Source organism: Lutra lutra, chromosome 1, assembly GCF_902655055.1.
Source record: "Lutra lutra chromosome 1, mLutLut1.2, whole genome shotgun sequence".
In the NCBI taxonomy this organism is placed as follows: domain Eukaryota; kingdom Metazoa; phylum Chordata; class Mammalia; order Carnivora; family Mustelidae; genus Lutra; species Lutra lutra.
The window spans coordinates 721,876-734,315 of NC_062278.1; the positions used below are offsets into that span (position 1 = coordinate 721,876).

General features: G+C 63.4%; 1 protein-coding gene and 1 pseudogene across 11 annotated transcripts in view; one reads left to right on the forward strand and one right to left on the reverse strand.

Moving 5' to 3' along the window:
- Positions 1-1,477: 1,477 nt before the first annotated feature.
- Positions 1,478-12,440, reverse strand: part of PCBP3 (poly(rC) binding protein 3) — a 244,439-nt gene continuing 233,476 nt past the window's right edge. For 4 of the 11 annotated variants that reach the window (XM_047718035.1, XM_047717995.1, XM_047717979.1 and 1 more), the window contains 5 exons: positions 10,917-10,995; positions 10,135-10,194; positions 6,703-6,755; positions 3,116-3,285; positions 1,479-2,215 (listed from right to left, as the gene is read on the reverse strand). In XM_047718035.1, the coding sequence (XP_047573991.1) occupies positions 2,179-2,215; positions 3,116-3,285; positions 6,703-6,755; positions 10,135-10,194; positions 10,917-10,995 (399 nt within the window). In that variant the 3' untranslated portion in view covers positions 1,479-2,178. Of the gene's footprint in view, positions 2,216-3,115; positions 3,286-6,702; positions 6,756-10,134; positions 10,195-10,916; positions 10,996-12,440 lie in introns of all 11 variants that reach the window. The other 7 variants (XM_047718070.1, XM_047718043.1, XM_047718005.1 and 4 more) reach the window with 4 other exon arrangements.
- LOC125093215 (uncharacterized) lies at positions 5,373-9,196 on the forward strand (annotated as a pseudogene).

Genomic DNA, 12,440 nt, shown 5'->3' on the forward strand with positions numbered 1-12,440 from the left:
CTTGTGATCTCTGTCAAATAAATTTAAAAAAAAAGAAAAGAAAGAAAAGAACAGAGCAGCCACTTTGGGAAGCAGTGTAGACACGTCTTGAAAAGTTAAACACACACCTGTCACTCTACTCCCAGCTGTTTTACCCGAGAGACGAGAGCAGGTGCCCTCACGGAGACCAGTGCGGGAATGCTCACGGCACGCGTGTGCGTGTGTGTGTGCGCGTGCGCGTGCACTCATGTGCCTGCCCCACGATCACCTCCTCGCTGTGGTTTGGGGCCGCTCCCTGGGCCCAGCTCCTCACAGTGCTGGGGGCAACCCCTGGGGTTGTGACACGCCCAGCACCCAGGCAGCCTCTTCCTGACTCCTGGCGGGGGTCCTGCATGGAGCCCCTGCAGTGCTCCCCTCATCACCCCTGGGCGCTGCCACGCCTCTCCAGCCCAGACTATGCTCCCATCACAGACCTCAGGGCCCCTGTCTCCTGTCATCCCAGCAAGTCCCGGCTGAGCTCTCATCCCCGCAGACCTGCCGCTCACGATGGCGAGTCGCCTCTCCAGAGCTCAGACCGGGAGCCGTCCTGCCTGCCGGGCCCCTCTCTTCCACAGCCCACTCTGACCTGCTGGCCATCCTTCGTTCTTCTTCAAGATGCTTCTGGAACACGGCGTTCCCTGGCCCGAGCCCCACCTTCCGCTGGTCCCTGCAGCCTCCTGTCCCCAGCGGGCCTCAGGGGCTCCACTCCCGGCCTCCTGCGCTTCTGTCTTTCCCTGCACAAGCTGCAGCCGGCCCCCGCCAGCTCTTCTCCTCCAGAACGCGCCCCTCAGGGCCACGCCTTATCTGTGTGCCACGGCACTTCTGACGCCCTCCCCGCTGCGGCTTTCTCCTACTTCCGTGGCTCCTTTGTTTCTAAGATACTTATTCAACCCGTCCACGGCTCCTGGGCCCGGAGGAAGGCCTGGGCCCACTGCAGCCGCACCAGCTCCGGCCCTGAGCACAGCCCCTCGGCCAGGTGGCCTGGGCACACACAGCAGACAGGAAGGGCCTCGGTCCGTGTTTGCCCTGAGCGAGTGTGGAGGCTATCCACGGGGTGCCTGTGTCCTGCCCCCACCAAGAGCTTCAGGGTCCAGAAGAGGCACAGGAGGCTTGCCAGTCAAGCACAGGTGGGCAGAGCTGCCCGTCGCGAGCGAGCGGGGCAGGCAGCCGTGTGGGGACCAGGCCGTGCCCACACTCCCGCCGGTCAGTGGCTTGGCCAGCGTGCGGGGCTGGCCTCCGGCACATAGCAGCGGTTGGGGGAGAGGTGCGTTCTACTAATCAGAAACAGGATTTCCATTATTGTCATTTTAGGAAGTTTTGCAAAAGCAACACTAGAATGACCTTGCAAGTCAGACATTTAAGAAGGGTGGGGAGGGGACGAGACCCTAACCCGTGAGATCAGCCAGCTGTGTGTGCGTGTGTGCACATGAGCCTGCGGTGCTGGGGGGCACAGACAGGAGCCAGAGCCAGTGAGGGCAGCGCACAACGTTTATTGAACTCCAACGTGGTGCAGAGGTGCTTCCTGGCCAGCCCCCCGGAAGATGCCCTGGGGGTCCCCGTGTGCGTCCCCAGCACGTGACAGACAATTCAGTGAAGTCCGGACTCCAGCACCCCCACCTCGCCAGCACCCTGCCCAGGACCCTGTCTTCCATTCTCCCTCTCCTGCCCGATGCAGACCTGCGTGGACGGGGGCCGAGGGAGCACAGGCTTGCGGGGGTGGGCAGAGTCGGAGGGGCTGCTGAGTGGGACTGAACCCGCTCAAAGCAGCCGCTGTTCTAGACGGTCTAGGACAGACGGCTTGTGGGCGGTGCCGTCCAAACACCAAACTAATTCTTCAACAGGTACACGGACACTAAGGGGCAGTATTTCTAAAACGTCACAGATGGGAGCGCCCCAGAGCGTTTAAAAGAACTAACACCGCATGCCAATGCACGAACACACGAGCATAAAGTAACTGCGAGAGAAGGATCCGGGACAGAGCCTGAGCTGACAGATATCATACAGATTTGCTTTGTCGGTGTGTGTATGTCTATGGCATAGGTAGCCTCCGTTAATAAAGAAAACCTCTATTTGTATCTGCGACGGACGGCGGGCGGGCGGTCTGTACAGCCGGTGCAGCCGGTGCAGGTCAGGGTCCACAGAGCAGACCGTCGGGCGGGATTAGAGCGCACCCATCCCAGTGACCTCAGATGTCAGCCTGGAGAGGACAAGGCACAGGGGAGACAGGTCACGATGTTCTCGTAAAACGGGACCGGAAGCGAACGGCTCACTCTGTGGGTCCTCATGGCCTTCGCATCCGCCCCCGTCTTGCAGGTCAGAAGTGTGGCCGGGAGCTGGAGACCGAGGTAGGATGGAGGGAGGAGGACTCACTGGGACCAGGCTGGCAGGGTCTGTCTTCCCTGTCACCACATTGGGGTGTGTCCCTAACCGCCTGGACAAGCTTCGGCCACCATGATCCTTTCTACAGCAGCTGCTCTGGGAGGGGTGCCGGCATCACGCTGCCCATGGCACACAGTGGGGGCCGCAGTGGGGGCCGCCTCCCCCGTCCACCCGGCCCCCCCAGAGCCCGGCCTGATGTTCTGAGTTAAAGGGCAGGGTCTGGCCCCGGGTGTGGCCACTCTGTTCTCTGGCACGCCGCTGCGCCGGGAAGCTGACCTCCCCTGCCCCTGGTGTCCCCTCTGACCCTCCCACAGTGCCCAGATTCGCGGCTCGGCAGGGGCCTGGGTGGTGGCCGTGTCTTTACAGCCACGGGGCATGTGAGAGAACAGTGCAGTGATGTGCTGAGACTCCGTAACCCAATTACCCCAAGCGTGTGGCTGACCTCAGGCCGTGTAGCCTCCCTATATGCTCTGGGCTGTGACCAGCTCGCCCCCACCAAGACTCCAGGGTGAATGGTCAGGTGTGAATGTGCAGAACGGGGTAGGGCCCCAAGTCTGTGTGGAGACTATCTCTGCCACATCCCACCCCCAAGCCCAGCCGGGAGAGAGCAGCCACCAGAGAGGACCAGGCACAGTCCGGGTTCCCATGATGGCGAGCCAGTCCTCTGAGCGTCATGTCCAGCCAGCGACACATTGGACAGGGCCCTGTGAACACTCACCTGGCATTGATGAGGTATTGGGCAAGGCTGATGTTGGCTGGGGTCCCCGTGATGGTGATCTGGCGCTCGGATGACCCTTCTGTGGCGTTGGCAATTTTGATCTGAGCTCCAGACATCTGTCGAATTTCATTGATTTTGGTCCCTTGACGTCCGATTATGCAGCCTATTAGCTAGAAGGAAGGACGGAGGACTTCCTCAGAGAAGAGCCCCCACCCCGAGCTGAGTGTGTGCAGAGTCCTGGGGAGGCCCCCGAGGGAGGACAGCCCAGGCTTGGTGCCCACCCCACTCCACACACTCCGCCCTCCCAGAAGGATGAGCCCCCAGGAGGCAGGGCACCGGGTCGCTTTCCCGCTGGGGCTGAGCTGCAGATGCCTGGGCTCTGCCTGCCGCAGCGAGTCCGGACAGGCCCCAAAGGGGAGAGGCACCTGCCGCGTCACCTCCCCTGCTGTGCTTTGGGGACCTGGGAGATGGGGAGCATGCAGGCGTCGGCACTAGGGCCCTCTTGGTGGTGTCCTTGGGGTGGAGGAATGTTTGTCTGAAGCCAGAGTTTAAAGGTCTCTGCTGCCTGAAACCCATCTTCTGATGAACTTGCAATTCTGAGGACATATGCTCCCTGTGCTTCCCACGGTGTGACCTCTGGCCGCCCTAGGCCATCTGAAGGAACAGGCGGGTCACCAAGAGTCAAGCAGCCAGAAGGGTAAGAGCCAGGGCTCCCTGGGACACAGAAGCAGCCACACACGGGGCTGGATTGCAGCCTGAGTTCTAGACCAGCTCTCTGGGGCAGCCCACCCTGCTGTGTGGGGGCAACTCGGGCCCCAGAGAAGCGTCCACAGAGGCGGCAGCTGGCACCTCTCCATGTTCCCTGGGGGCAGAACCGAGTCCCTGCCTGAGCCAGGGCCACTGAGGTCAGCTCCAAGAGCGGTCACGGAGCAGGGGTGGGGCCAGTGCAGCGGCATCCAAGTCTGCCTCCCGGGGCCTGGGGCGGAAGCCGCCGGCTTCTGTCCACGAGTCCGAGGGTCCGAGGGAGCCTGGAGCCAGGTGCAGGGTGGCCGGCAGGAAGGAAGCCCATTTACAAACAGACGCCCCTGGACCTATGCAGTGACAATAGCTCTTGTCCCCGAGGTGACCTCCAGCTTCTAGCTCTGCCCTCCTTCCCTGGGTGAGGTCAGCTGCCTCACTAGACCGTCAGAGCCTCTGCCGATGTTCAGAAAGCCTCCACCCCAGGACCGCCGGCTCCCTCCACCTCCTGCCCCGTCTCCCTAGCCCCCGCCCTTGCCCTGAGGTCTGTGAGGGAGCAGCCCCTCTCCCCCGGCCTGGAGCCTCGACTCGTCTTTCTCTGGCAGCAGAGACGTCACGAGGGCTGCCTTCCACCCCGCCAGGCAAGGCAGGGGACTGCTGGGCTTATGGGCCGCATGGGGGCGGCAGCACTGACCCCTGGCGGAGAGGGTCCCCAGAAGATGCCGGCACTTGGGAGGATCCGCACACTTCCTTGGCCTCCAACAGCCTAATCTCCCTTCCAGAAGCCTCCCCTCCAGTGCGAGTGCTGCTTGCCGAGCCTCCTACAGAACCGGCTTGCGTCCTCCTCCGGGAAGCCATCTGAGGAAGCCGTCTCCTCCGGCACGGGGGCCCCACGTTCTCACAAATATCTTGCTCTTTCCGTTTCCTTGCTGAAAACGTACTCGTGCCCAGCCCTCTCTTCCTCCCTGGGGCCTCACCCCTGAGGGGCCCTGCGCTGCCCCCCAGCTGGCCTGGGGCCCCTGACGCCGCTCCTCACTCCTTACTTATGTGTGTGGAACATGGCCCTCTTCCAGAAAGAGCTGAGGCGGTGTGGGCGCTAGTGACACCAACGCCGGGCCGAGCCCCCGGCTCTCCTGCTCGTCCCTTGACCTGGTGGGAGCGGGGCGCTCCCAGCCCTGCTCTGCAGCCTGTGGGCCATGCAGGCCCATACACTCGGCCTCAGGGGCTCTCCTGCCCCGTGGGCATGCAGCCCACACCCAGCTCTCTCCTCTTACCCAGCGGGCTTCCACAGGGAGCCCCGAGGGAAGCCACGGAGATACTTTCAAGCACCATGGTTCCTCTTTGCTGCACCCCAGGGCTCTGTGGGGACACACCTGTCCTACCTCTCATCCTAGAGTCACCTGTGTGAGGCCTTAGATCTCTGGGTGAATCTGGGGTTGGGACCAGAGACAGGGCCCAAGTGTGGGGTGACCACAGGCACAGGGCCTGTGAGGACCCCACTGTGAGATCAGCCACAGAACCCAAGGCTAGATGCCACCAGCAGCAGGTCCCACACAGCTGGCGGCCGTGACCTGGCCTGGGTCCCCATGCTACGGAGCCTACGTGTGGTGGCGCTTACCGCGCGCCTCCACCCTCCGGAAGGTCCTGCTGTGGTGGCGGGGAGACCCCCCCCACCGCATGAACGCTCCAGCCAGCGACACAGATGGGCATCACGGCTGACACGTGTCTGAACGTGGGCTCTGAGGCACACACGCCTCCCCGGGGGGCCGGGGGGAGCGCAGGAAAGCCCCCCAGCAGTGGTGTCACCAAATCCTCCTCCCAAGATGGGGGCCTCTTTCTGAGGGACACCCCGGGAGGGCACGCTGCCCGCTCTCTGAGCCTCAACCCCTTCCTCTTGCTTTCTGGGCGCAGGTCCCTTCGGGAAGGGAGGCTGGGACGGGAGGACGCCCGTCGTGAGAGCAGCGGTCTCAGTCAAGGAGCAGAGGAGAAGCCCTGTGTGCACAGCATGGTCCCTGCATCTACCACGTGGGTGAAGACTTGGGGGGCTGCCTGCGACCAAGCTGCTCAAGGACCGTCTCGCAGGAAGGCAGGGTCGGGGGCTCCCTTGAGCGGACGCCCACTCCCGGAGACACAGGAGCGCGTCACCTGCAGCCGGCCACCAGGGTCCCGAGGAGGGTGGTGTTTCTTGTTTCTTGGGGGGCGGGGAGGTCCCTTCCTCCGGCCCTACGCCTCGCTCCTCTCCCGGCCTGCTGCCCGTCCCTGTCCACACTCAGGATGGGCCACTCCCCTGACGCCACAGCTCTGCATTTCTCGTAGGGCTTCCTGCCTGGCTGGTGCCAGGGCAAAGCAGGGAAGGATCTGGAAGGCCTTGGTTCGATGGCAGAAAAGGCCAACTGACACGTGAGCAGAGAAGGCCAGTCCCCCAAGCAGCCGCCTTCCTGTGCGAGCCTGACCTGAGCCGCTGCCCCACAAGGACACGTGGCCCACACCTACCCTGCTGTCTTGGTTTCAGATCGGAGTCTGCGTCCTCAGGATCATCAGGGTCAGAGGACAGGCAAGGAGGGCTGAGCGTGTGTGGGGGCTGGTTCATAAGGCCACTTTGTCAGCAGAGCCCTGCGCAGGGACAGGCCGTGGCACCGGCTACGGGTGTCCTGCTGCAGCAGACCCTCAGAGCGCTCCTGGCCCACGTGCTCCTCAAGGGCCAGCCCCTAAGTCCCCTCGGCTCCTTTCCTGTCTGGTCTCTCGGAGCGTGACATCGTGTGCCTTTCTGTGGCCGCTGTACCCAGCCGTGGGAAGGGAGGGGAGCGGTCTGGGTGGTCGGGGCTGGCTGAGGGCGCTGGTATACTCACATCGTTGGGAATGGTGAGCTCGTGAGTGCTGGCCGGGGGGCTGGCGTCCAGACCTGGGCACACCAAGGGGACAAGGTCAGGCTGACAGCAGGCTGCTCCCATCGTGCCCACCCCCACGGCCCCCCATGGTCCCCACGGGTGGGGCACACACGTCCTGGGGGCCCAGGCCCTGTGAGCTCTCAGTCCCAAACGCAACCTACGTCTGGAGGCCCAGCTTCTCTCAGAACAAGGACAAAGAGCCTTAGCACGGTGACGTTTCACGTTTTCATCTGGGACACGTGCTGATTTCACTCCTGCACCACGGCGTGTGATGTCGGGACGCCCTTCACAGACCTCTGGGGGCCCCCATGCTGGCCAATTGTGTGTCCTGCAGCCCCCTATGTACCCCCAGTGCAGATGCCCCTCCACCCCGTCTGTGCCGGCAGAGCCACGGGTCCCGCACGGCAACCCCACAGCCCTGCACCACAGCCCCACAGCCCTGCCTCGCAGCCCTGCAGTCCCACATCGCAGCCCCACACCATAGCCCGGCAGCCCTGTACCACAGCCCCGCAGCCCTGCAGCCCCACAGCCCTGCAGTCCCGTCCCACAGCCCCACAGCTCTGTACCTTAGCACGGCAGCCCTGCAAGCCCCGCAGCACAGCCCTACCCCGCATCCTTGCACCACAGCCTGCACGACAGCCTCGCTGCCCTGCCCTGCAGCCCCGCAGCCCTGTACCACAGCCCTGCTGCCCCACAGCCCCACACCGCAGCCCTGATGCCCTGTCCTGCAGCCCTGCACCACAGCCCCGCAGCCCTGCCCCGCAGCCCTGCAGTCCCACATCGCAGCCCCACACCATAGCCCGGCAGCCCTGTACCACAGCCCCGCTGCCCCGCAGCCCCGCAGCCCCGCAGTCCCGTCCCGCAGCCCCACAGCTCTGCACCTTAGCACGGCAGCCCTGCAAGCCCCGCAGCACAGCCCTACCCCGCATCTTTGCACCACAGCCTGCACCACAGCCTCGCTGCCCTGCCCTGCAGCCCCGCAGCTCTGTACCACAGCTCCGCTGCCCCACAGCCCCACACCGCAGCCCTGATGCCCTGTCCTGCAGCCCTGCACCACAGCCCTGCAGTCCTGCCCCGCGGCCCTGGAGCCCCACAGCCCTGCCCTGCAGCCCCACAGGCAGCTCTCCTGCCCCGACAGCCCCACGGATTCAACGGTCAAGCAGTAAGCCACCAGGCCCAGTAGAGACGGTGAGCTTCTGTGCAGAAAGGGCAGACACGGGCCTAATGGATCCCCAGGCCCCCAGTTTTGATCGTTACAATCTCAGCTTGGGGCCTCACAGGACGAGGTCTGCTCTTGCTCCTGAAACAGGGACAGCAAAATGTGCAGGGGCTGCACAAGGACCAGCGGGCTCCCCTGCCCTCAGCACTCCTGTCTCCTCATCCAGAGGCATCTCGAGCACCAAGTCCAGGCACAGCAGACACCCTGTCCTCCTGGCAGGCCCCGCGTGCGCCTGGAGCCCGCACCCGCAGAACTGCCATCGCAGCCCGGCTCACACCGTCAGAGTACCCCGGAGCCTGAGCCCTCTCTTCTCCTCCCTCGGGGTTCCTGCCTCTGCCCTTGCCCCTCGGTCCACGCTCCACAGACCCCGAGAAGCCTAAGGAAACGCCAGTCGGATGCCTTCAAGACTGTGCCAAACCCACCACCCCGCCTCCCTCTGCTCCCACCATCAGCCTCCCTGCCCTCCCCATCCCCTCCCCTCTTCCTGCTTCCTCCTCCACGGCACTTGTGTCCCCAACACCAGACGCACTGCAGTCATCAGGCTCTGCCCCGAAAGACCGCAAGGGCCCTCCGTGCTGGGGGGGCCGCTGGCAAGTGCTGAATGAACCAACTCACCGGGAACCGTCATTCCCTTCTGTGCAGCTAAATCTAGAGTTTCTGTTCTTTATCTTCTTTTCAGAGAGGTATTTTCAATACAGTTATCTGATTGTCCAACCGGCTAGCCACATCCCATAAACAGTGACATGCGAAACGTCATCTAGGAGATCTGCTCAGTCCGGGGGGAGCCCGACAGGAACGCCCACCCAGCCTGCTTCGGGAAGGACAGAGAGCCCAGAGTCCTGTCCGTTCACCCTGGCAGACTCTGATCCAGGGGAGGAAAGTGTCAGACTTGTCAGGAGGGCACGGGAATAAACTGCTGGTTCGCAGACATGCCCGCTTACAGCTGGCATTCCTGTGTCTGGGGGCCTCGTGCCCAGTGAGCCTCCCTCATGAGATGCTGACACTGCCCGCGCTGGGACAGGGATCAAGCTTCACCCACCAGCCCGACCTGCTTTGCGAGCGTTGGTGACATTGCTCCTGGTCACCACGCCTCCTACTCCCCCAGCGGCTGTGCTGGGACACGAGTGTGTGTGCATGCTCTCCCTGTGGGTCCCATGGGGCCTCGGGGCAGGAGGTCATCACAGGGATGCCGTAGTAAAGAGGCCATGTGCACACACGTCCCACAACCTTGAGGCCTGCAGGTGGTGCTGGGGGAGCCGGGGCAGGGCCGGTGGGCAGCTGGGGGAGTGGGGGTTCTGTGTCTTGGGCAAGCCAGGCCCCTAGGTCCCAGCCGTCCCTGGGAAACCATCGCTGGGTGGGAAGTCACAGATAAACTCTGGAGGGCTCACAGGCATGTGCGTGTCACCACCTAGATAGCTTTGTAAGGGTTAATACCCGTTTCCATAACCAAATATGTCCTATACGTTTTTCTCTAATTTTCATTCATTAAATTCTGCATTCACTGCATTGAGGGCTGCACTGAGACGGAACCCACGTGGGGGGCGGGGAGCACCAGGGCCGGCATCTCGGCACAGGGTGCACCGCTAGGCTCTGGAGCCAACACCTAAAGGGGGTGACAGCCAGCGCCTGCTGGGAGCTCTGACCCCAAGGGGTATGGGAGAGCAGGCGACACCCCCCCAAGGGAACCGACTCTGCCCTGCCACAAGGCTCCAGCAGGGTCACTGCCCCCCGCCGGGCCATGGGGTCAGCCTACCGGCGCCTGCCCTGCGACAGCCTCGGGGATGTTGGTGCAACCCGACGGGTGTGACAAATCTGGCCGGGGGTGCTCTGCTCCCTGACCGTGTGCGTCTCCTATGAAATACACTTCCACAAAGCACAGGTCAGGTCGGTTCTGCGCCGTGGCCCCCAACTGCACTGCTACCCTGGGGCCCTCCTGACAGGCAGCTGCGCTCTGAGCACCTTCTGAGCCTGGGACCTGCCACTGCCTCCCAGAAGCAGCAGCCGGGGCGGACCCACAGGCCGTGGGCCCTGATGGCGCTGAGGCGCTCGCCTTCCCCGAGGCAGCCGCGACCAGGCCTCCTGGCCCCTCCCCCCGCCAGGTCCTGGAGCCCGGGTGGGTCGGATGCCGGCCTTCTGGGCCTGCCCTCTCTCCGTCTAGGGTGCTTGTGTTTTACCTGACGACTGGCCCATCAGATTTTGAGCTTCTTCGGAGGAGTGTAAAGGCAGCTTTTCTCCTGGAGAGCAAAGAAGAAACAGATTTAATGTTTTGCCCTCAAGGAGATAAGCAAGCTCACTTCAACTAGGGAAGCTCAAAATCTGACCGGCACAGACGCAGCAGACCAGCGCGCCCGGGGTACGGTCACCTGCACGGCGGCCGAGGCGACAGCCCGCCCTTACCAGGGAGGAAGGGACGTCTGGCTGGCCAGACGTGGCTGAGTGAAGGCCCACCCCCACCCTTGTGCCAAGTGGGGTGCCGACAGGGACGGTGCCCTGGGCTGGGGGCTGGCTCATCTCGGCTCTCCCGGGGCCGGGGCTGGGTGCCGGCCTGGGTGGGTGTTGCTCCAGGGCTGTGCACTGGCCTCCCACAGGAGGGCACCCCCGGCTGCCTGTCTGAGCTCTTGCTCCTGGACAGAGCAGCTTCAGGGCTGGCCAAACGGATGTGTTCTGCACGAGGGCTCCCAGGATGCCTGGGAGAGCGGAGAGCAGGCAAGGACCCTCGAGCGGACAGATGTCCCTTCACAAGGCCCTCGCGCGGTGACGAGCCTACCACAGGACACACACACACAGACCTCCCGCCCGGCCCCTGCGACGTGCCCACTGCTGCGCGTCTACACTGCAGCCTTGGCGTCCGCAGCTACGGCTGTACCTGCTCCGCTCCCGCCCTGAGAAACGACCGTTCCGAAAGCGAGTCCCCAGGTGAGAAGAGAGGAGTCAGAGAGGGCAGCTGGGTACGTACCGGGGAAAGCGGGGTTGGTCTGTCCGAGGGGAGGAAAGGGGTTTTGCTGCATGGCCAGCTGGTGGAGCTTGGTCAACTGCTGGGGTGGGAGGGACACGAGAGCTAAGAAGATTATTGTCATCGAGCACCAGTCACACCAAATTAAAAAGGCAGTAACAGGACGTTGCACAAATAGAGGGGCCGTGCGGACACATGGCAGACGCACAGCGCAAGGACTTGGCCTGGGAAGCCAATGGGCCATGGGGTGGGAGCACCCAGTTCCTTTCCTCTCCTCTGCTCCCTGGCAGCTCACACAGGCCTGGCGGCAGCAACCCCCAGACCCCATGCAGGTGAGGGAGGCCCCAAGGCTCTGAGGGGAGGGTCTGAGAGCCACAGAACAGGACCTGCCGGGCCCCGAGGGGCTTCGAGGTCATGCTGTCCTTACAGAATGCACATGCCTTGTGCCAACGCCCCCTTCTGCAAATCTGGCCCCACCCCAGCCCTGGCTAGGCCTGGACCTCGCCCTGAGCCAGCCCTGCCTCCCCTGCAGGGCCTCCCCAAGCTGACCTTCCAGGATCACAGAATGTAGTGCCAGAAGGATCTGTGGGGGGCAGGTGAGCACCTCTAAGACGCTGTGAGGGCTGTTAGCATCCACGTCTCCAAATGGGCCGCTCTGTCCCTTTGTCCCCCACCTACTGGGCTTTCTTCAGCTGTTTTTATCTGGGCCTCCTTTCTTTCTTCCTCCCTCCCTCCCTTCCTTCTCTCTCTTTTTAAATTAGGCTCCACACCCAGCCCAAGCCTGATGCGGGGCTTGAACTCACGACCCTGAGATCATGACCTGAGCTGAGATCACGAGTCAGATGCTCAACTGACTGAGCCACCCAGGGCGTCCCATCTGGGCCTCAGTTCTTAGGTCAAAAACCCAAAAGAAGGTAAGGGTAAATGTGGTGAGTCCTGGCCGTATTTTGGGAACCGAAGGCTTGAGTGCTGGACACTCGGCGGGATGCCCGCAGGCCTAGCTCACCCGCAGCGTCTGCACCGCAGTCTGGGAAATGTATCTGCTCCTAACCTCCTGACAGCAGGCCCGTCCCAAACGTGTCCCAGCACTGCTCCGGGGCCGGCCCCAGACTCCTGTCTGGAGGCGAGGAAGGGGCCTCCTCAGAGCCCCCCGGGGTCAGTGGGCGGGGCACTCGGAGGAGCTGGTGTCCCCACAGAGACACAAGTGTGTCAGGAGGCGGCGCTCCTGCCTGAGGACACACACCGCGACACTCAGAAGCCTTCACAGATGCCCCTCAGAGCGAGAGAGGAGTGGGTCTCCAGGGCCGTCAGCAACGTGGCGCCACACAAACACCAGACACCCTTCTAGCGTGAGGAGGACCACGGCCGCCCCGTCTGTCATGCTGCATGGGTGCAGCAGTGGGCACAGGGGCCCACAGTGGGTCGTGCCGCTCGGTCCAGCTTCTGTTGTTCCCGCAGCGAGAGGTGTGTGGACCCCAGCTGCTGATGGGAGCCAAGCTGCGACCACCTGTGGCCTCCTGGTCGGGC